Source organism: Python bivittatus, unplaced genomic scaffold (genome assembly GCF_059951505.1).
Source record: "Python bivittatus isolate LINGU-HERP-01145 unplaced genomic scaffold, Pbiv_v1 ctg000020_np1212, whole genome shotgun sequence".
NCBI classification, from domain to species: Eukaryota; Metazoa; Chordata; class Lepidosauria; order Squamata; family Pythonidae; genus Python; species Python bivittatus.
This window is the reverse complement of record NW_028277030.1, coordinates 60,160,430-60,185,951: the sequence shown is the minus strand read 5'-3', so window position 1 is coordinate 60,185,951 and position 25,522 is coordinate 60,160,430. Positions and strand designations below refer to the sequence as shown.

The 25,522-nt window shown below is 36.3% G+C and overlaps 1 protein-coding gene across 3 annotated transcripts in view; it reads left to right on the top strand.

Moving 5' to 3' along the window:
- The window catches only part of REV3L (REV3 like, DNA directed polymerase zeta catalytic subunit), a 94,683-nt gene that overhangs the window by 19,074 nt on the left and 50,087 nt on the right, over positions 1–25,522 (top strand). For all 3 annotated transcript variants that reach the window (XM_088139533.1, XM_088139543.1, XM_007426588.4), the window contains exons 3-11: positions 825–899; positions 4,525–4,685; positions 10,111–10,204; positions 11,164–11,258; positions 11,661–11,765; positions 12,970–13,054; positions 13,138–13,277; positions 14,059–14,181; positions 23,341–23,578. In XM_088139533.1, the coding sequence (XP_087995659.1) occupies positions 825–899; positions 4,525–4,685; positions 10,111–10,204; positions 11,164–11,258; positions 11,661–11,765; positions 12,970–13,054; positions 13,138–13,277; positions 14,059–14,181; positions 23,341–23,578 (1,116 nt within the window). The remainder of the gene's footprint in view (positions 1–824; positions 900–4,524; positions 4,686–10,110; positions 10,205–11,163; positions 11,259–11,660; positions 11,766–12,969; positions 13,055–13,137; positions 13,278–14,058; positions 14,182–23,340; positions 23,579–25,522) is intronic.

Here is a 25,522-nt window from a genome sequence, read left to right as displayed (position 1 = left end):
ACTGTCATTTCTGCATTTGTAACCATATCAGAATTTGAGCCTCTTGGATCTCTAAAACTTAGAAAAAAAGTTAGAAATTAAGAAATCCATCATTGCAAAATAGGTGGAAGTTTGAATGCATACATACCCTCTTCTCTTACAACATTATAAATATTGAAGTAGTAATATGTGCATGCCAATGAGTGAAACTAACATATGTATTAGGAGTGTGCAGTACTTAAAATATATTTTGGAGCACACAGGCACAAATGTAGCTGCAGAGGTCAGCCCCACAGTTCTGAGAAAAGATATGTCTGCTTTCAAGAGTTGCAAGCTATGGTTCTTAACCTTTCCATGTAGCTTAATAATGGTTCTAAAATCATAGTTATAAATTTCTTAACTCTTAAGTGAGAGTGCACTATATACTTTCCACATTGTATCATTTCCATAGTTTGTGTAAAGGATACATTGTCTTTTTTGTCCGAGTTCATGAACAGTTCAATTGGGTTAACTTTGGAAGCATGTTACTGAATTTATATATTTATGAAACACCAGTATTTAAAACTAGAAAGAATTTTTTTTTTTTTGTAGAATTAGGGCAAGATAAATGTGGGTAGAAATTTCAAGTTGGGACTGCTTTAGATGTAGGAATTAGCAGAACTGTCATATTTATGGTGTTCCCATAATATGCCATATTTGATAATTTTGTTATAGTGGGCTATGGTGGGCAGGATTCCTATTTCTCTGATGATAGTTATTTAAGGCATATGTGGATCCACTTCAAAGTGACTATTTGGAGCAGGACAAACCAGGATATAATATCATACTGGATTTTTGTTTTCCAGGCCTTTTTATGGATATCATGAAAAAGAAAGGCAGTTTATGAAGATCTATCTTTACAATCCTGCTATGGTAAAAAGGTAAATATTTCTTTTATTAGTATTTCCATGGTATATCTTTTCTATACAGGTAGCCCTCATTTAGCGACTGTCTCTGACAGTGACCGTTTGCAGTTACAACTTTGATGAAAAAGTAACTTTGCGACCAATGCCTGCATTTATTACCTTCACAACGTCTCTCAGTTACATTTTTACCATTATAGACAGTTAGAACATATTATCTTGTGCCTGACCCGGTTTTTGTCTTTTTCCCCCTTACCTAAACAAGCAATCTTTTCCTTAGCTATTTTTCTCCACAGTGCATAGCTAAAAAGTGCTAATGCAAGTTAAACAACTCAGCTCTGTGACCTTAATTAGTTGACTAGAACCCTCAGGCTGGCTTGCACTGCTGTCTAAAACTGACCAAACCTTAATCAGTTTCACACTGAAGGCTTTTGTTGGTCATACATGTGCATTGGTCAGAAAATGATTTTTTATTACTGTTTATTACCATTGTATTTGCAAATGGTTGCTAACCAAAGTAGTCTCTAAACAAAGAGTGGCCGTATGCTTTATCCTGGTCTGGCCTTTAAAGCAAGGAAAAAGAAGAAACTTGGAACAAGTCTCCAGAAGATTAATTCTGCTGTATATTTCATTTTACAGTTTTTAAAATCTATTTCCTTTATGGAGCAAGCTAGGATTAAAAAGAAAGAATGTAGGCAAAAAAGCTTGTAAAACATGCTTATTGTATAGCTTGTCAATCATAGGGTAGAACAGTAGGATATGTTTACACAGTTTACAACAGATACAGATGTACTATGGGCTATATATAGTCCAGATACCAAATTTTGTTGCCTCCAGTTTACCCACCCTCACCCCAAGGCAGATGGTTTTTGCTAACATTCAGCAGCAAATCATGGACAGGCTTAATTCACTTAATTAATTACAAATCTTAACCACCGAAAAGATAAACTCAGTGGAAAATTCTGCTTTCATTAATGTAGTAACATCATTGCTGTACATCTTGCAACTCTTGGCCAGTGGAAAACAAGGTTTTAAAAAGTGCCACAATGCTCAGTGCTCAATGCTATGTTATAGCAATAACAATAATCTGTGACTTATTATTAGTATATAGACTACTGTGAAACTTGGGCTTATTGATTCTTTTTCCCCCTCGTAATATTTGCCTCAAACACAAGGAAGGCACATGTTCTTGTTTCTGCTTTTAATGAAATATGGCTTATTGCATTGAAACTTGGAAAAATTGTAAGTCCTTGTAGTTAATGAAATAAACCTTGTTAACCTGGTTAAAATTGGCCTGGTTAAAACCTGATTAAAACTAGCCACAGTTTAAGGTTGTAGATGTAATAGTAACCTACTAGCAGAAGTTAAGGGAAACTTGATCTCCAAGTTGTCACACATTCCTGTAATGATAAACTAATTTATCATTGTATTGGAATGTAGCTCATGTAAGCAAATAAGCTAGGGAAGTTAGCTAGGAAAATAATAGGAAGAAATGAAAAAGGCTTTGTGGAATTAAGAGGCTCTGAGATAATTAGGAATTAAGAATAAGATTTCATGACTTTTGTGAGAAACTGAATAGCAAAGTTCTATTTTTTCATAAATGTTTTGGTGAACTTGTATGATGATTGTAGAATAGTATACATTCATAGATACAAGTATTTCTTAAGCATACATCTGTGTTGAGTTTTCTCAAGTATTTGTTTCAAAAGTAATGAACATGATGCTTCTGAACAGAATTTGCCAAAAATGCTTTAACACTTGCATTGTATTGGTACTGTCTAGTGATAGCACTTTTCTTCTGCCTTTGCCTTCACAATATTAAATTGTATCTGCCAATATTACCATTAAATTGCCTTTGATGAGACATATGATGTATTGATTTGACATTATCTTCATGCCAAATATATTAACTTCAATAAAATTGTATATCATTATGGCCACTTTAATAAAAATAACAGTGTGAGCAATAACTAGAAGGCAAAGAAGTTGTGTGATAGGGAACTGTAATTACATCTGTTCATAAAATTACCAAAATGGCAGGTGGGTTTTTTTCATATGTGATAAAATGGATTCATTCTGCCCTTTATTCATTTTTAAACTCTCTCATTGTCTTTATTGATGAAAGTAAATTTGTGGTATCAGAAATCCTGTACCTGAGTGCATCAAATACTATACGCAGAGTATCTGGATAGGTTTTCAGTTTGTATTTATAGCACTTTTTTGTGCTTTGTTATTACAAAAATGTCCAGATGTCTATGCTCATTTGTATTGTAACTAGCCATAACATTAATGGTAAGCAAAATTGAACAGGTTCAACCTAAATATAAAATTTCATTATACCAGTTTCAAATTTTCAAAGTGGCTATTAAACCAAGAATAAAACATGCAGAATTGTTTAGTACAGTCTTTCACAAATTTCCTTATAAACTCTCATATAACTTAAGCTGATGCTATTAAGATTATAGCAACTCAGAATCTTGAGATCTTTGTTAGAAAACAATCATTCTTTTTGCAAACTAGTTCCATTTTCAGCAAGATTTTTCTCAAATAATCACATATGGTGCAAAATGAAAAGCATTATTAAATAGTTGGAAAATTTTACCTCTGAAAGAAATATTTGAACAGAGAAATTTATCTAGTATATATATGTTTTAATAACAAGATTTTTCTCTCAGTGGACTAAAAGCCAATAGATACAAATAACATACATTTGCTAAATGATAATCTGGCATTCCCTTGAGTTTTGCCCATAATTACATGTCTGCTAACTGGTTGTCACAGTCTAAGCCTGAGAGCCCATCTGTGACAGGATATATCTGAGGCTCCCCAAAATAGAATGCAATTGGAACAGAATTTTAAGAACTGTCTTCTGACATTTGAAAAGCTTATATCTATGTTCCATACAGTATTTGGGATTAAACTGAGGTAAGTAAACCTAGAAATACAATATGAGTTGCTCTGTTCTTTTCAGTTATGCTAGCACTAGAAACTGCAAGTTCAGCTTCAGTTATATATGCAGTTCCCTTTTGCTTAACACAAATATTTTGAACAGCTAGATATGCAGATACCTCAAATACATGTATTTAGGTTCTTTAGTATCTAAAATAGATTTTAGATTTTAGTATCTAAAATGTTACATGTGTAGCTGTAATTCTTTGTATAGGTAGTCCTCAACCTAGAACCGCAACAGGGACCAGAAAATTTGTCGTTAAGTGGTGTGGTCCTTAAGTGAGACATCACATGACTGCAACTTGCAACCTTCCCTGCCAGTTTCCACATTGACTTTGCTTGTCAGAAGCCATCTAGGAAGGTCACAGATGGTGATCACATGACCACAGGACACTGCAACCATCATAAAAGTGCAATGGTTGCCAAGTGCCTGAATCACAATCATGTGACTGCAGGGACTCTGCAACAGTCGTAAGTGCGAGGACCAGTCATAAGTCACTTTTTAATGTCATCGTAAGTTTGAATGGTCGCTAAACGAAAGTTTGTAAATTGAGGACTACCTGTATAGATGCTAGAAAGCCTCTGTATCCAATTTATGTTCATTAATGATTAAACTTCATTAAAGTTTAAATATAATTTCTTTAAAAATAATGTTGAAATATTATTGATGACATTTTTTTTTATTTAATTATAGAGTATGCGAGCTTCTACAAGGTGGAGCTATAATGAATAAAATTTACCAACCTCACGAAGCTCATATTCCCTACCTCCTTCAGCTCTTCATAGATTATAATTTATACGGAATGAACTTAATCAATCTGGCTGCAGTCAAGTTTAGAAAGATAAAGAAAAAAGGTATGGAGTTGTATCTCAAAAATATTCAACTTCCGACAAATCAATCTCTGGAATAAACAGTAAACTATGGATAGTAGTTTATAGAAAATGATGGTTGCTTTTATACTAATTGGCTTATATTCCAAACTACTTTTCACCGTTAATATATGCTGTTTGCAGAATCCAAGAATCCCACTCCTCTACTAGTCCAGAATAAAAAGTTACAGCTAATGAGTAAAAAGTGTATGTGTGTGGCTGCATATTAATTTCTCCATGCTTTTTTGAACTTTCTACTCATCTTGCTGCTCTGATGAATGACACATAAGCAGCAATTCTATATGCAAACAAAATAGGCACACGAGCCGATGAACTTAGTCATTGTGACTATTTAACCAACCATGGTGTACAATAGATGAATATACTAGATCAGGGGTCCTCAAACTTTTTAAACAGGGGGCCAGTTCATGGTCCCTCAGAATGTTGGGGGGCCGGACTATAGTTTGAGGCGAGGAGAATAGTCCGGCTCTGCGATCTCCCTCCTTATGCATCGCCTGCAGCTCCCGACACAGCCCCGACACTTCCGCTTCTGACAGACAGCGGCCAATCAGGCGGGCGGGTGGGCTGGATAAATGACCCTGGCGGGCTGTACCCGGCCCACAGACTGTACTTTGAGAACCCCTGTACTAGATGAATACAGTGCAATATATGAATCCAGTCCATGTGTAATTGTCATTTCAAAGCAAAGATAGAGAATTAATACTTTGGGTCATTTTGTTGGGATCTCATCATATACATTGTTGTTTTGGTTGCTTCCCCTCTGCTTGGTAATTAAGGGAACAAGCATCAACAGTAACCCTACAAAACACTACAAAATTGGCCAGCTTTTGTAAATGAAGGACAAGACAGGAAATTATGAATCAGTCTTAGAGTATATAAAATATCAGAAGCTGAAAATAACTTTTCATGTAATAGGACTCCATTGAAAGTACCATATGTAAGCTGTAAATAAAGCAGTGAGGTCAATTCTGAGAGACAGTGAAATAAGTCATAGGACAGGCATGGTTATAGCTTAGTTACTAAGAGCAATTTTGTTCTGGAAGTACTCATAACAAGGATATATAGGATTAGGTTGCAAGAGTTCCAGATTCATGATTCAATTAAACATTTAAAGTAGCCTGTTTTGTGCTTGTTTTTAGGGTTTAGTATTATAATTTCTAATGCATACTTACATAAACATAAATTGTATGGTAGTGAAGTTAATCAGTATTGGAGAAATCTCATGGTCCAACATAATTGTAAATAGGAAAAGTAGAGACTGGTTGGCCCTATAAAATGGATGAAGTGAAAGAAAATCCAGTGACAGTGAACTGAAATTGACTACATTTAGTAGAATTTTATTCTAAGAAAGCCATTGATAAATGGTTCCTCACATAAAATCTGCAAGATATATGGAAGAATACAAATATAGATTATATGTATTTGGAACATTATGTTCAGTATCCTGTAACATAACTTATTTGTCTCCTATATCTCAGAGACATTCCAGGCATGAAAAGCAGACTTCTTGTTACTGTTCCTTTCATGCCCTATTATACCAACAGGGCTTCAGAAACTGTGGCAAGTAATTTTTTATCTGACTGGTGAACTAAGTCAACATTTCTTGCTCTCTGGCTGTATATAAAGTGTAGAGTTTGTTCATTTTACTATTCAAATGAGAAAGATTTCTAGAAAGCTAAAAATATAATCCCTACCCTAAGGTTTATCATTTAAAAATGCAGCACAAGGAAGAAAAAATTGAAATGGGAGAAATGTGAAGCAAGCTTCCTGCAGTTGTTTCTTCTCTGGCTAGAGTATGAGGTTCTGCTGTTCTTCCTGCAATGTGGGGACTAGAATCTTCCTTGATACTTTAATTGATGGGGGCTTGGGTTCAATTCTTGAACTGAGAAATAAATGCAAAAAGTGAAAAGGACCACTTGAAAGCTTTCTCCATTCTTCACAACTTTCATTGTATTATGGCTATTTTGTACTATTTAGAAAGACTATACAGAAATTTATACAATACTATCTTCTAATATGAGGAAAGAGCTGAGTCTTTCCTGTAATTTCTTGTTTTATGTCCTCTTATTTTATTATTTTCTTCCTTTTGAGTCTTCAGTTTGTTTTTCTGTTGCATGTGTCTTAAGGTAGTTCTTCATCTGGGTACTTATAATTACTAAAGCATTATCTCATAGATGCTCCAGGTTCAATAGTAAGCTTTCTCATACAGTCACTATTCCATTCTCAGTGTGTTTTGAGCTTAGACAACAGCCATATTTATTGTCGAGATTTCTCAAAATAATTTTTTTATGTCTCTAAGCATTGATGAAATGGGCATTTCATTCTTCTGTCAGAAGTTGATTGAGAAGCACTTCATAGATCTCTGAAATTGACTGAAAGATGGATTTACAGTCTGTTAGATCTTGCTTTAAAAAACATAAATATGCCTTCAAGTCATGCTGAATTTCTGGTGACTTCATGCATGTACTTTTCTTGGTAACATGAGAGTGGTGTTCTGCAGGTTTCTCAGTTTCCCAGTCTGCCATAATGGATACCACAACTAGATTTAAGGCCTGGCGATTATGTAGTACAGAATTCTAAGGGTGCTGAGGTGAGGATGAAGGTGATTTCTTTGGAAGATAAATACTTTACCTGAATATTGCCAACTTCTTTAAAGCTATTTTCTGCCAAAACTGTCAAATCAAGTATACTGGACTTATAACACCACTTCTGCTGCGGTCATTAAGCAAAACACCCAAAGTTGTTAAGTGAGACATCACGTGACCATGACTTGCAATTTTACTGCCAGCTTCTCTATTGACTCTGTTTGTCAGAAGTTGGCTGTGAAGCATGCAAATGTCGATCATGTGATTGTGGGACACTACGATGGTCATAAATACCCACTGGTTGCAAAATGCTTGAATCTCTTTTTTTTTCAATAATTTTATTAAAAGTTTTAATTACAATAGTAAAAGATAATACAAACTAAAGAAAAAAGAAAAAATAGAATAAAAGGTGCAAGAAAAGAAAAAAGAAAGAAAAAATAGAAAAACCGTAAGAAAGCGACTTCCCATCCTCATCACAAGTATAAACGATTTCACTATCTCTTCACCTCCTCTTAGTTAGCAGATATAAAACTCTTCACCCCATAGCTCAACTCTTAACTATAGGCAAATCCAATAAGTAAATCTTTTCCAATCCAAATGTTAGCAAAAAGTCCAAACAGAGCCCTAAAATAATTTAATTAACAAATGTAAAACTCATCTTTCCATATCTCAACTTTTAACTGTAAGTAAATCCATATTTAGAAGATATAAACTGGTCCCAGTATCCTAGTATGAACAAAGTTTAACATGACAAAGAGGGACAATTTCTCCTTTAAAAAGAACAAGCTCACAAAGATCCCTTACTTTAAGAAAGAACAGTTAAATACAAAACCAATTTAAATGCTGTCAGATTAGGATATATAAAATGACTGTGGGGGAAAAGGCTTAAACACCATGTTAACTGTAAGCAAATCCAATACACAACATTTTCTAGTCCAGATGTTAGCAAATCCAAAAAGAACGACCCAAAATAACAACATTCTATTTTAACCCTGATCGAATAAATCAACTTTGTGTTCCTTCCTTTTGCGTAAAACAATCATGCTCTTTAATCCATTTAGATGATTATTAATCCTTGTCTCGAGTATCTTCAAAACTTTAAAAAGCCTCTTTTGTAAGTCCAGCAAGAAGAAATTATGTCAATTAATCTCTGGTATTGGCATTTTTATTTCCTTCTTAATTTTTAAAGCCTCATCCAATTTTTTTTGTAAATCTAATGACAAATTCTTGTTCAAGTTCTCAGATTTTGTTGCAAATTTTTTTCTGTAACAGCTTCTGGGAACAGACTGTTCCTAAGAACACACAACACAGCTGACATTAGTGATTCAAGGCCCGACACAATTCCTCAAAAATGTCTCTGAATGCCATTATAAGTTGTTAATTTTGTTATGTCTCTTGTTATGTCTCCAATATAAAAAATAATTTTTCTTTCCCACAAAAATGCATTTATTCTTTAAAATTAATTTCCAAGTCTTAATACTCAAACTCCAATATTCCAACATTTTCTGAGCCCATAATCTGTTTAAAACTTTGTATAGCCAAAACCTTGTCTTGCTTTTTGCTGTTTATTTTGAATTCTTAAAGCTTTTAAAGAAACAGTTTCATTTTCTTATATTAATGATTGAAGGTACTCACCCAGTGTTTCCAGCCTTGTCATTTTGAAGGTGTCTAACTTCTTTAAAGCAGTTAATAGGCAATTTCCAAAAAGTGATTAGCAAAGGAAGTACAAACTTAGTGTCCTTTGGAAGGCTCCAACTGCGGCTGGAGTAAGTATGGCAAATTCCCTCAGCTCCCAGTTCTCCCCCTCTCTGGAGACCACTGCCTTGTAGTCTCTTCATGAGAAGCCATCGTGTGGAGCACAGCTTGGGCTATCTAGCATCCTCTCTTTGTCCAGAGTGGATCAGAGGAGCTGATCTACTCGTCGGCTCCCTCTTGGCTGCAATCGTCAGCTCTGCTTTTCGCAGAGCTGTCTTCAGTCCTCCATGTTCTCAGAAAGTGCACAAAGTCCCGAATCTCAAACAGGTGACTGCGGGGATGCTGCTATGGTCATAAGTGCAAGGACCAGTCGTAAAGTTACTTTTTCAGTGCCATCCTAACTTTGAACAGTCACTTAACAAGGCAGCTGTTAAGCGAGTACTACCTATACTAGCACATTTGCATATAAACATCCTAGTCATTGAGTGTAGGAATAAGTTGCATAAAGCTTGTTCCACTCTTGTAAGTCATCCTCATGTTTCTTCTTATGCTCCTTCTGCGATAAATAGTGATTATTCCCTTTGAGATCTTCTGTAACATCAGGAGGGCTGTTTTTCTACTCTTATTTGGCTGTCGCTGTTTCTTTATAGAAGATAGGCATAATTATGAATAAATATTCTAACAGTCTTGTATGATGGCTGCCATGTTATGCTGATATTGTTACATATGCTCTGTTCTGTAGACACTTTTTGTTAAGTAACAGAACTCAAAAGCAGCTGCTAGTATGTGTCCGAAACCATGAAAGTTGAGAATTCATGACAAACTTTGTCTGAAAGTGTGAGATACCTTCCTAGATTTACTTTTGCACTTCCAATGTTCTTTCAAGTTAAAAGTTTTGGATAAAGTTACATGCAGCGAACAAAACACTGATGGGGATTATCTCAAGCTGTACTTAATTTCATGCTTATTTTATTATAGGGTTTTGCCTGTAAATGATCTGAATTAAAGTTTTTGCTAAATAAGCTATCTTTCAGATTTGTAATATATAAAGGATTCAAATAAATGGACATGTTTTCCAATACTAGATGTTGGCTGTGTTTTATTCATAGGTGACACATTTGAAGAAATTGGAAGTTGCGGAGATAATTGGTCAAGATCTTCTGCTACCAGACCCCTTCGATGGGAAGATAATCAGATTCCTAGGTTGGCATATCTGAAGACATATTTGCCTTAGCTATTATCCCAACCCATGGGATACATTTCATACATACATAGTACTCAATATAGCTGCAAGTTTAATTTGTTTAATCAGGTTAAACAAACTTAAGGGCCGCAAACTTAAATCAGTGGGCTATAATCAAAGATTTTCCTTTAATTTTGATTTTTTGTTTGTTTGTTTGTTTTATATATTGGGACAATGATAGCCTTCTGAGAACATGCTAGCACCCATGTATTCTTATTTACTTTCAGACTGTATTAATAGGAGAATGGTAGTGGCCATAATTGATATTATTTTGAAATGTTATGACATCAATTTGACATAATTTCCTCATATACTTTTATGGCTACCTACACATTTTTCCAGCTATGTAACTGAAGTATGTCTCTAATACTTATATCCAGCTTACACACACACAAACACACATTTCTGATAGTCTCCAAATGTTTGAAATTGCAGCTTCTTCAATTCTTGGCTCTCAGCAGGGATTATGAGAAGTGTGATCCACAACATTTGAAGAGTACCTGCATTGTAAATATAGAATCAGACTTTCCTTTTCAACACATTCAAAAATCCCTTCTCTAATCTTGCTCTTGGATCCCATTGGCCTGATTGTGACATAATGTCAGTCTAATTTCTTGTATATCTTGCCCCCCAGGGCTTACAAATCACTTTCAGCCTCTACTTTTCTTTGCATTGTTATGCAACATTGGGGGTGCTCACTTTAGCACTACTGGAATAGGAAGGAAATTATTATTTGTATATATCTATTGCTTCTCATTCCTTCATTTAACTAAGGTTAAAACCATTGTTAATCTGTGATTCTTTTCTGAATTTTGACATAAAATTTAACATGTAATTATTTCCTTTTGTTTAAATACAATACATTTTTTTTAAAATACAACATATTAATATACTCCTTTCAACTTTAATTTAACTGCAGCTCTTTGATATTGGAAGGTATTGAACCACAGAGTACTTGTGAATTGGAAGTGGATGCAGTAGCTGCTGATATTTTAAATAGATTGGATATTGAAGGTAAAGTATTTTTTTTATCACATAGTATATTTGCAGGTTTGTTGTTTCTACAGCTTAGTGTATAATTTCTTTCTTTAAAATATTTGAGTTCCATTAAGTAATAATGTATTTTTATTAGAAAAGGTTAAATAACTTGTTTGAGAGCCAGTGGGGTAGGTGCTAGACTGCACCCAGGTCACGTCTACTCTCAGCCATTAAAGTTTACAAAGTCATAGTGGGTGACTTTGGGCTAGTCATTCTTTCTTGAGCTTCTGGGTGAAAGGTGGAATATAAGTCTAACATGATAAACATGAGAGAGGACAAGTTTTTATCAATACTGCTATTTAGGAAAACCTCTTGTGAAATTATATTTTAGTAATCTTGACATTGCCACTGATTCTGCTGCGTCTTTTACTGTTCCAGCCCAGATTGGCCAGAACCCAGGGTTACAAGCAATATGGGAGGATGAGAAACAGCGGCGTAGAGAGAACAAAGAGTCATCTCAAATTAGTCCTCCCAACTCACAAGGTAGAATTGGACCAAAGTGTTTAGTTTTGATTGGATGCTGCCATCTTGAGCTCCTAAATGAAAGGCGGGATATAACTATAATATAATATAATATAATATAATATAATATAATATAATATAATATAATATAATATAATATAATTCAATTCTTAATTTCTTCCCTCTATACCTGTTGCTATTATATGTTCTCATTGTGTTATATTTCATTTCATTTTAATCTTAATTTCTATTTTCTATTACCAATATAGCCTTAGGTCCAAAAACAGAGACTGAAGAAAAAGCATTCATTCTTTAACATGCTCTAAGTTAGAACAATTTATTATGAATGCAGTGCCATAATTTGCAAAGCGTTGTATGTAAGAAATGATATATAAGGAAAGTGCATGTTTTAGCAGCTGATGGATGCTAAAAATTCAAGAATGCCTTTGGGTAATATCTTACAGAAGTTATACTGACAAGAATTACTCTGAAGCTCATAGCTAAAACTCATTGCCTAATTTGAGCATATTTTGCTTCACTTCTTCAGTTTTATATTACTTTCCTCAAAGAATTCAAAATTTTGCACCATGTTGTGTCAGTATTATTGCTCCTGACAACCAATTTAGCGTAATAGTTAAGGCCTCAGGCTAGAAACCGGGAGACAGTGAGTTCTAGTCCCACCTAAGGCACAAAGCCAGCTGGTGATCTTGGGCCAGTCACTCTCTCTCAGCCCTAGGAAGAAGGCAATGGCAAACTACTTTGAAAATTTTGCCAAGAAAACTGCAGGGACTAGTCCAGTAGCCACCAGGAGTCAACACTGACTTGAAAGCACAAATTGCCAAATGGATGATCCTAATACTAACTTTTTATTCTTTTTCTTCATGGACCAATATAACTATCTTTTTATCTGAAGCTGAGCTCACTTTTAATAAATAGTGCTTTTCTAGTAAGCTGAAAACAGCTGTAGGGTAAAGTAACTTTCTGCAAGTAAAAAAGGTATATTTAAATCTAACCCTATATAATACTTTTTGTTTTGTGGATATGTCAGAGAAGTTCTATTTTTTTTTTTTCCTGTTGATTCAGGTCCTTTTTTTAAGATGGGTATGGCAATTTATAGATGATATATTGCTTGATCTTCAGTTAAAAATGGTGGGGAAGAATTCTTAAGGGGAGAGGGTATTAATATAGTGATTCTGAATTCCTTACATCTTTTCATGAAAAAAAGATCGTGGATTTGTGGCTACAACAGAAAGTGAAAGAATCTTTCAGAAGAGACTTAAAGATATCCTCAAACAAAGTGATTTTTCTGTGTAAGTATTAATTTATCTGTTAATCTTTATCTCTACCTCTGGATTCAACAGCCATCTTAAAACCTTTTTTTCCCATTAATTAGGACATCTGGCTCAATGGACAGCAATAATGAATCACAAGAATTCTCTGCTGAGTTGACATTACATTCTGAGGTACCTACAGTTGTTTCATGTTCACCAGCAAATATGATAGAAGTTCACAGTGATAAGGAGCTGCACAAAGGTTAGTATTATTAGTGCAACAGTTGTTTTCCTCCATTATATGACTTGGTCCTATTAGAACTGATTTATTCAGGACAGATTAAGGTATTGAAATGAACCCAAGGAATGAACTCTTCCTCTAAATAGATTGGTCTTCATTCTCATCTTTGTTTTATTTTCTTCCTTTATTAACAATATGTTGATATTCTTTGTGTGTTATTCATGAGCATCTACAATCCCATTTAATGCTAACACGATTTTGTCTTTTCTTTGTATTGGTAAGTATCATTATGACTATTTAACTTGGACTTATAATGAACTTTTAAGACAATGTATATATTTATATATGGCATGCTATAACTATTTTAACTGATGTAGTGACTTGTGTTATTAGGAATATCGATAATGTGAAGGAAATTAAGATGGAAAATTTCTGGGGTGGTTTGAATATAAGATATATTGACTAATTGCTGTCTGCTGAAGAAAGGAACAAATATACATTTATTGCTACTCAGTATTTAGGGATAAAGCAAACACAGTGCTTATACTTGTGTGTATATAATATGTTATTGAATATGCAAAAAGAACAAATAGAAAAGAAAAAGCTTCTTTATGGATCATTTTATTAAAATGAGACATTTTAAATAAATACATCTTATCTCTTTTGAACCACAAGCATAATGTTCCCAATACAGTATCTCTTCAGAAAATGTAACTTGCACATTTTAATAAGTTGATACTCTTGTGATGTTTCTAAGAAAAAATGTCAACAGCTTACTCAGAATCCTTGTTCATTTTTTTAGAGGAGTCCGAAAGCAAATATAAAGAGGATGCACTTATAAATGAAGAAGCCATTTTGAATATAATGGAAAATAGTCAATATTTCCAACCCTTATCTCAGAGATTTAACAATACTCCTGTGTTTAGTAAGTATAACCCACAAAGGCTTTTCTGAGTAAGGATTAAGAATATTACATTACTTAATAGATATAGATATTACATAGATATTACATTGTTTCAATTACTTTGGTTATAATTAATTTGTTGCTTTATTATATTAATCACTTTGATTGTCTTGCTTGTTTGAAAGGCCAGGAAATCAGATAAATAAAAATTACAATAAGAACAACTATTAGTATTCTCCAGTTTTATTACTTATATCCATGCATTTGGTTTGTTGGTTGTTTTTTACACACCCATCACATTATACACATACCTAAAGCATGGGAAAAGAATAAGAATTATTAAGCAAGAGAAACTAAAGGCAGGAGGAAAGAGGAAAGGAAATTTATTTTTCCCAACACTGTCTCTCTATTCCTGTCTGTCCTTACAAATTACCATTGCTTCTATCCCCCCTTATACATATTCATACACTCTTATTCTTTAAAGTTCTCATCAGTTCCATCCAACCATGACTCTTGATCTCCTTTCTCTTCTCCATCCATTCACTCTTCATTGATCTATGGTACTGTGCAAAAGTTTTAGGCAGGTGTGAAAAAATGCTGCAAAGTAAGAATGCTTTCAAAAACATATATTGTAATTGTTTATCTTTATCAATTTACAAAATGCAAAGTGAGCGAACAGAAGAGAAATCCAAATCAAATCAGTATTTGGTGTGACCACCCTTTGCCTTCAAAACAGCATCAGTTCTTCTAGGTACACTTGCACACAGTTTTTGAAGGAACTCAGCAGGTAGGTTGTTTCAAATATTTTGGAGAACTAACCACAGATCTCCTGTGGATGTACAGGTGAAACTCTAAAAATTAGAATATCGTGCAAATGTTCATTTATGTCAGTAAGGCAACTCACAAGGTGAAACCAATATATGAGATAGACGCATTACATGCAAAGCGAGATATGTCAAGCCTTACTTTGGTATAATTGTGATGAGTACGGCGTACAGCTTCTGAAAACCCCAAATTCACAATCTCAGAAAATTAGAATAGTGTGAAAAAGTTCAATATTCTAGGTTTAAAGTGTCCCACTCTAATCAGCTAATGAATCCATAACACCTGCAAAGGGTTCCTGAGCCTTTAAATGGTCTCTCAGGCTGGTTCAGTAGGAATCACAAGCATGGGAAAGACTGCTGACCTGACAGTTGTGCAGAAAACCATCATTGACACCCTCCATAAGGAGGGAAAGCCCCAAAAGGTAATTGCAAAAGAAGTTGAATGTTCCCAAAGTGCTGTATCAAAGCACATCAATAGAAGGTTATGTGGAAGGGAAAAGTGTGGTAGAAAAAGGTGCACAAGGAGCAGGGATGACCGCAGCCTGGAGAGGATTGTCAGGAAAAGGCCATTCAAAAGTGTTGGGGACTTTCACAAGGAGTGGACTGAGGCTGGAGTTAGTGCATCAAGAGCCACCACACACAGACGGATCCTGGACATGGGCTTCAAATGTCGTATTCCTCTTGTCAAGCCGCTCCTGAAGAACAAACGTCAGAAGCGTCTTACCTGGGCTACAGAAAAAAAAGAACTGGTCTGTTGCCCAGTGGTCCAAAGTCCTCTTTTCTGATGAGAGCAACTTTTGCATCTCATTTGGGAACCAAGGACCCAGAGTCTGGAGGAAGAATGGAGAGGCACACAATGCACGATGCTTGAAGTCCAGTGTGAAGTTTCCACAGTCTGTGTTGATTTGGGGAGCCATGTCATCTGCTGGTGTTGGTCCACTGTGCTTCATTAAGTCCAGGGTCAACGCAGCCGTCTACCAGGAGATTTTGGAGCACTTCATGCTTCCTTCCGCAGACTAGCTTTATGGGGATGCTGACTTCATTTTCCAGCAGGACGTGGCACCTGCCCACACTGCCAAAAGTACCAAAACCTGGTTCACTGACCATGGGATTACTGTGCTTGATTGGCCAGCAAACTCGCCTGACCTGAACCCCATAGAGAATCTATGGGGCATTGCCAAGAGAAAGATGAGGGACATGAGACCGAACAATGCAGTGGAGCTGAAGGCCGCTATTGAAGCATCCTGGTCTTCCATAACACCTCAGCAGTGCCACAGGCTGATAGCATCCATGCCACGCCACATTGTGGCAGTCATTGCTGCAAAAGGGGCCCAAACCAAGTACTAAATACATATGCATGCTTATACTTTGCAGAGATCCGATATTGTTCTATTTCCAATCCTTGTGTTATTGATGTCATGTAATCTAATTTTCTGAGATTGTGAATTTGGGGTTTTCATAAGCTGTATGCCATAATCATCACAATTATACCAAAGTAAAGCTTGACATATCTCACTTTGCATGTAATGCATCTATCTCATATATTGGTTTCACCTTGTGAGTTGCCTTACTGACATAAATGAACATTTGCACAATATTCTAATTTTTAGAGTTTCACCTGTAGACTACCTCAGATCCTTGTGTCTCTTCATATAATCCCAGACAGACTCGATGTTGAGATCAGGGCTCTGTGGGGGCCAAACCATCACTTCCAGGACTCCTTGTTCTTCTTTACGCTGAAGATAGTTCTTAATGACATTGGCTGTATGTTTGGGGTCCTTGTCCTAATGCAGAATAAATTTGGGGCTAATCACACACCTCCCTGATGGTATGGCATGATGGATAAGTATCTGCCTGTATTTCTCAGCACTGAGGACACCATTGATCCTGACCAAACTTGCAAGGAACCTACACCATGCTTCACTGTTGCCTACAGATACTCATTATTGTGCCGCTCTCCAGCCCTTCAGCAAACTGCTATGGCCAAATATTTCAAATTTTGACTCATCAGTCCAGAGCACCTGCTGCCATTTTTCTGCACCCCAGTTCCTATGTTTCCATGTTTGGTTGGGTCTCTTAGCCTTGTTTCCATGTCGGAGGTATGGCTTTTTGGCCACAATTCTTCCATGAAGACCACTTCTGGCCAGACCTCTCCGGACAGTAGATGGGTGTACCTGGGTCCCACTGGTTTCCCCCAGTTCTGTGCTGATGGCACTGCTGGACATCTTCCAATGTCGAAGGGAAGTAAGCATGATGTGTCTTTCATCTGCTGCATTCAGTTTCCTTGGCCAAGCACTGCATCTTCAGTCCTCAATGTTGCCCATTTCTTTGTGCTTCTTCAAAAGAGCTTGAACAGCACATCTTGAAACCCCAGTCTGCTTTGAAATTTTTGCCTGGGAGAGACCTTGCTGATGCAGTAGAACTACCTTGTGTCTTGCTGCTGCGCTCAGTCTTGCCATGGTGTATGACCTGTGACATGAAACTGTCTTCCACAATCTCACCTTAGTAGCAGAGTTTGGCTGTTCCTCACCCAGTTTTCAGCTTCTTACACAGCTGTTCCTGTTTCAGATAATGACTATGTTTCAACCTATGTATGAAATTGACGATCATTAGCACCTGCTTGGTATAATTGGTTAATCATACACCTGACTCTAATCCTACAAGATCCCTGACTTTGTGCAAGTGTACAAAGTGTGCAAGTGTAAGAATTGATGCTGGTTTGAAGCCAAAGAGTAGTCGCACCAAATATTGATTTGATTTAGATTTTTCTTCTGTTCACTCACTTTGCATTTTGTAAAGTGATAAACATAAACAATTACAATATATATTTTTGAAAGCATGCTTACTTTACAGCATTTTTTCACACCTGCCCAAAACCTTTGCACTGTACTGTATATTTGGTTTGTTTGCATATGTGCAATTTGATCCTCTTTCATCCTCTCTATATCAGTGGTTTACAAACTTACTTTATTATCAGTAAAATATTTTTGAGCATGTACCCCTAATTGTAATGCATGTATGCAATTTATAATCAATACTTGATTATAAATTGCATACATGCATTACTATATTAATATATTATTTACATTATAAAACATACCCCAAAATAGAAATTTAAAAAAGGATGAGAGAAGTATATAGAGGTATTCTAATATTTCATTCCCAGATACCAGTTGATCATTTTGCACAGCTCTTGGGGTGCATGCCCCCATTTTGGAGATCACTGCTTTATATGACCAACAAAGTTATTTCATACTGGTCACACACTTTTGAATTCACACCATTCATCAACCATTCATTCATCAACCAATGTCTTCTTGTTTTATCACACATAATTCTTAAATAACCCATTCCCCCTACATTTTACTTCTGGTATATCCAACTCTCTCCTATCAAAGTGACAGAAGCATACTTCATGCACTGTCATTTTTCCTTACAAAGAAATTCATTCCTTGCAATAAACCGCATACCTAAGTTTTTACCAGCATTTTTGTATCTTAAAATTTCTCTATCCAATTTCTCAACTTTAATAAATAATATATTAAGGAATACAAATTCATCAACTTGCTCTAATTTGTTGACATTTATGTATAACTTCCAATCAGTCATTCCATTTTCCTTGTCAAACACACTTATTTTGGTGTTCGATACATATATTTTCCGCCTTATACTTCTCATGGCATTGTATAATCTTAACTTTTGCTGCAGATTATATGGATTCTCAATGAACAACATGGCATTTTGTGTATATAGAAATATACCTTCCTAGTCAGCACCTCTTGACATCACCACAAGCATTTCTTACACTTGTTGTTCAGAATTTAAATCATGTCAGACTCTTTGTGACCCCATAAACCATATCGTGCCAGGCCTTCCTGTCCTTCATTGCCTCCTGGAGTTTGCTCAGTTTCATGCTCATTGCTTCAGTGATGCTATCTAACCATCTCATCCTCTGCCATCCTCTTCTCCTTTTGCCTTCAATCTTTCCCAGCATCAGGGACTTTTCCTCTCTTCGCATTAGGTGACCAAAGTATCTGAGCTTGAGCTTCATTATCAGTCCTTCCAATGAGCAATCAGGGTTGATTTCCTTTAAGATTGACTGGTTTGACCTCCTAGCAGTCCAGAGGACTCTTAAGAGTCTTCTCCAGCACCACAGTTCAAAGGCATCAATTCTTCGGCGCTCAGCCTTCTTTATGGTCCAGCTCTCACAGCCATACATTACTACTGGAAAAACCATAGCTTTGACTATGCGGATCTTTGTCGGCAAGGTGACGTCTCTGCTTTTTAATATGCTATCTAGGTTTGCCATAGCTTTCCTCCCAAGGAGCAAGCATCTTTTAGTTTCATGGCTACAGTATCCATCTGCAGTGATCTTGGAGCCCAAATAAATGAAGTCTGTTACTGCTTCCATTTCTACCCCTTCTATTTGCCAGGAATTGATGGGTCCAGATGCCATGATCTTAGTTTTTTTAATGTTGAGTTTCAAGCCAGCTTTCGCACTCTCCTCTTTCACCCTCATCAAGAGGCTCTTTAAGTTCTTCTTCACTTTCTGCCATTAGGGTGGTATCATCTGCATATCTGAGGTTGTTGATGTTTCTCCATGCAATCTTAATTCCGGCTTGTGATTCTTCCAGCTTGGCATTTCTCATGATATACTCTGCATATAGGTTAAATAAGCAGGGTGACAGTATACAGCCTTGTCGTACTCCTTTCCCTATTTTGAACCAATCGGTTGTTCCATGACCGGTTTTAACTTTTGCTTCTTGGCCCACATACAGATTTCTTAGGAGACAGGTAAGATGGGCTGGTACCCCCATCTCTTTCAGAATTTGCCACAGTTTGTTGTGATCCACACAATCAAAGGCTTTTGCATAGTCAATGAAGCAGAAGTAGATTTTTTCTGGAACTCTTGTGCTTTCTCCATGATCCAGCGAATGTTGGCAATTTGATCTCTAGTTCCTCTGCCTCTTCGAAACCCAGCTTGTATATCCGGTAGTTCTCGGTTCACGTACTGCTGAAGCCTAGCTTGTAGGATTTTGAGCATAACCTTGCTAGCATGTGAAATGAGTGCAATTGTGCGATAGTTTGAGCATTCTTTGGCATTGCCCTTCTTTGGAATTGGAACGTAAACTGATCTTTTCCAATCCCGTGGCCACTGTTGAGTTTTCCAAATTTGTTGACATATTGAGTGCAGCACTTTAACAGCATCATTTTTTAGTATTTTAAATAGCTCAGCTGGAATGCTGTAATCTCCGCTAGCTTTGTTGTTAGTAATGCTTCCGAAGGCCCACTTGACTTCGCTCTCGAGGATGTCCATCTCAAGGTCAGTGACTACACCAACATGGACATCAGGGACATTAAGATCTTTCTTGTATAGTTCTTCTGTGTATTCTTGCCACCTCTTCTTAATCTCTTCTGCTTCCGTTAGGTCCCTGCCTTTTTTGTCCTTTATCATGCCCATCTTTGCACTAAACGTTCCTTTGATATCTCCAATTTTCTTGAAGAGATCTCTAGTCTTCCCCATTCTATTGTTTTCCTCGATTTCTTTGCATTGTTCATTTAAGAAGGCCTTCTCATCTGTCCTTGCTATTCTCTGAAAATGTGCATTCAGTTGTTTTTATCTTTCCCTTTCACCCTTGCTTTTCACATTCCTTCTTTCCACAGCTATTTGTAAACCCTCATCAGACAACCACTTTGCTTTCTTGCATTTCTTTTTCTTTGGGATGGTTTTAGTTGCTGCCTCCTGTACAGTGTTATGAACCTCCATCCATAGTTCTTCAGGCACTCTGTCTACCAAATCTAATCCCCTAAATCTATTTGTCACCTTCACTGTGTACTCACAAGGAATATGATCTAAGTCATACCTGAGTGGTCTAGTGGTTTTCCCTACGTTCTTCAATTTAAGTCTAAATTTTGCAATAAGAAGCTCGTGATCTGAGCCACAGTCAGCTCCCGGTCTTGTTTTTACTAACTGTATAGTAAAAACCATACAGTTTTTACTATACATCTTTGACTGCAAAGTACATAATCAATCTGGTTTTGGTATTGACCATCTGATGATGTCCATGTGTAGAGTCGTCTCTTGTGTTGTTCGAAAATAGTGTTTGCCATGACCAGCTTGTTCTCTTGACAAAACTCTATTAGCCTTTGCACTGCTTCATTTTGTACTCCTGTTGTTCCGATTATTTCTTGACTTCCTACTTTAGCATTCCAATCCCCTATAATGAAAAGTACATCTTTTTTTGGTGTTATTTCTAGAAAGTATTGTAGGTCTTCATAGAACCGGTCAACTTCAGCTTCTTCGGTATCAGTGGTTGGGGCATAGACTTGGATTACTATGATGTTGAATGGTTTGCCTTGGATTTGCACTGAGATCATTCTGTCGTTTTTGAAGTTGTACCCCATTACTGCCTTTCCCACTCTCTTATTGACTATGAAGGCTACTCCATTTCTTCTAAGGGTTTCTTGCCCACAGTAGTAGAGATAATGGTTGCCTGAATTAAATTCACCCATTCCCGTCCACTTTAATTCGCTGATTCCCAAGATGTCGATGTTCAATCTTGTCATCTCATGTTTGACCACATCCAGCTTGCCTTGATTCATAGATCTTACATTCCAGGTTCCTACGCAATATTGTTCTTTACAGCATCGGACCTTCTTTTCACTTCTAGATACATCCGCGACTGAGCGTCCTTTTGGCTTTGGTCCAGCCACTTCACTCTTTCTGGAGCTACTTGGAATTGCCCTCCATTCTTCCCCAGTAGCATACTAGACACCTTCCAACCTGAGGGGCTCATCTTCCGGTGTCATATCTTTTAGCCTTTTGATATTGTCCATGGGGTTTTCTTGGCAAGGATACTGGAGTGGGTTGCCATTTCCTTTTCCAGTGGATCATGTTTTTTCAGAACTCTCTACCACGACTTGTCCATATTGGGTGGCCCTGCACAGCATAGCTCATGGCTTCATTGAGTTACACAAGCCCCTTCACCACGACACGGCAGTGATCCATGAAGGGGATTTCTTACACATTTATCCATAAATAGATTAAGCCAAGGATTCTCAGACTCCAGTTATACCATCTACCCTGTAGCCTTACCATTTTTCAACATTCTTACAGCATTTTCATCCACTTTTTTCCTGGACACTAACATTTGTAGCATTTGTTTCAATGCCACTCTTCAACATATCACTATCATTTCCTTGCAAGTTGCTGAAATACTTCCTCCCCCATTCTTCCCCTTCAGTTTCCTCCCAAAATATTTTCATTCACTCTGCTGAAGGTTCTTTGTTTAGTCTTTTTCATCATTTTCATGCACTCTGCTGAGGGCTCTTTATTTAGCCCTTTTCACCCACTTCTAATATATTTTTTATTTCCATCAATATCACTTTTTTCTTCCTCTCACCCTTTACCATTTCTTGTTCTCTTTGATAGCATTCTTTGAAGCTATCTTTTTCTCTTCATGTACATTATACAATATCTTCCTCTTATCCTTGTTTTTCAACATTGTCTCATATGCATTTTCCTCATCCATAAGCATCATTCTGTTCATCATCCTTTTTCATATTTCCAGTTAATATAGTTTATTAACTGTCATGTCAATGACATTCTGTAAGATTTTTAACACTAATCCAAGTAGTTTCCACATCTTTTTCTTTATGTCCATTTTCCATTTACTCTGTTGGGAATTTATCTTATAATATGTATCATACAGGACTTAATACTTTCTTTTTCAGTTATTCTTCTTTCACTTTAATTTCCTTCATTTCTCTTCCATGTCCATTTTTCTCAAAGATCTATTATTAGCACTTCCAGATGTGGCTGGCCCACATTAAATAACTCTCTTCATCCTGGTATTCTTCACTAATTCTCTCATTCTTTCATAACAAATAAATAATGCTTTAGATTCCTTCCTTCGCCATGTGTAGGTATGAATAGACACACTAAAACCAACTATTTGAAACAAATGGACCTTTTTCTAAAATGTACTTAGTGAATTACTTTTCTGCATTTTCTTGTCTGGTTCCCATCAATCCATTCATGTCACCTAACATAACTTTTTCTTCCAGATTGCATTCATTCAGAAGGTTGCATAGTTTTTCCCCAAACTCATATCTGATTTTCCATTACTACCATTCATTGGTGCTCAACATGGAACTTGCAAACCAACATAAAGTTGCCCATATCTCACCATTTAGGAAACACATGTCAGGATACATGAGAAATGATAATAAAAAAAATAAAAATCTTATGTATTTTTGTTCATCTATGTCATTGAGATCATAAAGTTGTTAAGTTTTATTAAAAAGCATATATAGACTAAAAGTATATTCTGCTTTATTTTTGTTTTTCCTGTAGTGAATGATAGTGCTGATCAAGCCATGATACATCTTTTAGCTGGGTTGGAAGATGATGGATATGAGATTGTACAACAAAATACATTATCACAGCATTATTCCTCTGGAAACTATAGAAATCTCCAGAACAGTGATGATGAAGAAAATGAGCCACAGATTGAAAAAGAAGAAATGGAACTCAGTTTGTTAATGTCCCAGCAGTGGGATAGCAGCTCAAATGATGTCAATGCAAAGAGAAGGTACATTATTTTTTGTACTGTTGTGTATCTGATAAAAGTACTGATCAACCTGTATTGAAGTTTCCATACTACTGAATAAAGTCTGCATAATTATCCATGATCAAGAAAATGTCTGTAGGACAAGGAATAAGAATAAATGTAAACCCAGATAGCCAGATAGATACAACTTTAACTAAGGTAATCTTCTGCTCAATTAGTGGAAGAGGGCTCCATAGGATTACCTAATCTCAGATGGGGAAATAACATTTACCATGTGTTCAGAGTGAGTCCTGGGAGTAGGAAGAAGAGAATTTCCAGACAATAGACTCGGTGAAATGCCAAAAGGGATTTTATTGAATAAACATTAAAGGAGTTCCGGAGAGAAAAGTATACCAGTCTGTGTCTCTTCAGCTTACTGGGAACCCCTAAAATGGTGGCAAATGCACTAAAGCTAGGATTTAGTTGTGCAGCTCCCTCTGTGTGGAGGTTCAAACTGTTTGGGGGCTTTACTTACATCTTATAAGTAACTTGGTCATAACTTCAGACAGTGGACCCCCTCCCAGAGATATTTCTTAAGTAAGAGAGAGTTCCTAACAGACAATACCTGGGGATAATCTGATGAGATCTCTGGTCAATAACTGGGGAACTCAGATAACTGACCCTCTACCAAAGATGAAGCATTTCTTTTAGCAGACAACACCTGGAGATGATCTGATGATCATTAACTTGGGAGCGCAGATAAGTGAACTTTGCTAAGAATATTATGGGAAACATTGCTTCTAGTTGCTGCCATTGTTAACACCTAGCAGATGTTAAATTAGAAATTTGTGTTGTCTTGTTTATCTTAATTGTTACAAGTAGGAGTACAGATAAAAGGCTTACAGGTGAGAGTGATTTACAACACAATGATGCAGTCTACAAAGCTTGCTAAGTAATTTTTTCTAAGTGCGGTCAGAGGAACAGAGATTGAACAGAAGTACAATCTTGCTAAATTACACACCTCCGCTAGTTAAATCTTACATTGGCAAAGAGTAAATGATCTCTGTATCCTTGCCAGAGTTCTGTGGTGTCAGTACACTGTCCTTTTTAATTTATTTGTCAAATACATTTTCCAGTACTTTCTTCACATGCATCTCAAAGTGGTTCAGTTTGTTGTTAAATTAGACTTCTACCATACTTTGCATTTAGTATATATACTATCCTTTGAAATGAATTTTTTCAGAGTGATTATGAACAGTCTAAAATATTTTTTAAATTAAAATACTTATTTAAAATGCAATATTTAATTGCTTTTAAAGCAGGCTATAAACATACCAGTGTGAAATATTATATCACATAAACCTAAAATAATTTATCGATATACCGTATTTTTCCGACAATAAGACGCCCCCATGTACAAGATGACCCCCACTTTTCCAGCCCAAAATTAAAAAATCAATATTTTAAAGATAGTGCAGAACACATTTTTATTTAGTAATTAGTTAACATTGACCTGATACACTCGGTGGGAGGAGGTCCAAACCGTCTCTCTGCAGCTCTATTTCCAGGCTCTTTTGCATAACTGATTACATTCAAGCACGAGTGAAACTGCAGATAGCTTGTCTCTGCAAACAGCCTTCCTCTAATTGGTTTGTTCAGCATCAGCTGACGTCAGTTACATCAGGCTCGTGATTGGAGGAAGTCTGTTTGGGAGACAAGCTATTTCACTCGTGATTGGAGGCTAGCAACAGGAGGAAGCCTCTCTGCAGAAACAAAGTATGGGCAGTTTGGAACCGCGCGATTCTTGGCTGACTTCCTTGAATAAGACGCCCTTCAGTTTTTAGGGTAAGGATTTTAGAAAAAAGTATCGTCTTATAGTCGGAAAAATACAGTAATTAAAAAACCTATGAGGATAAAAACAACTTTACCTCAAAGCAGAGGAATCATAACGTAGGTATAAAATATACCTCAATGGGAATATTTGCA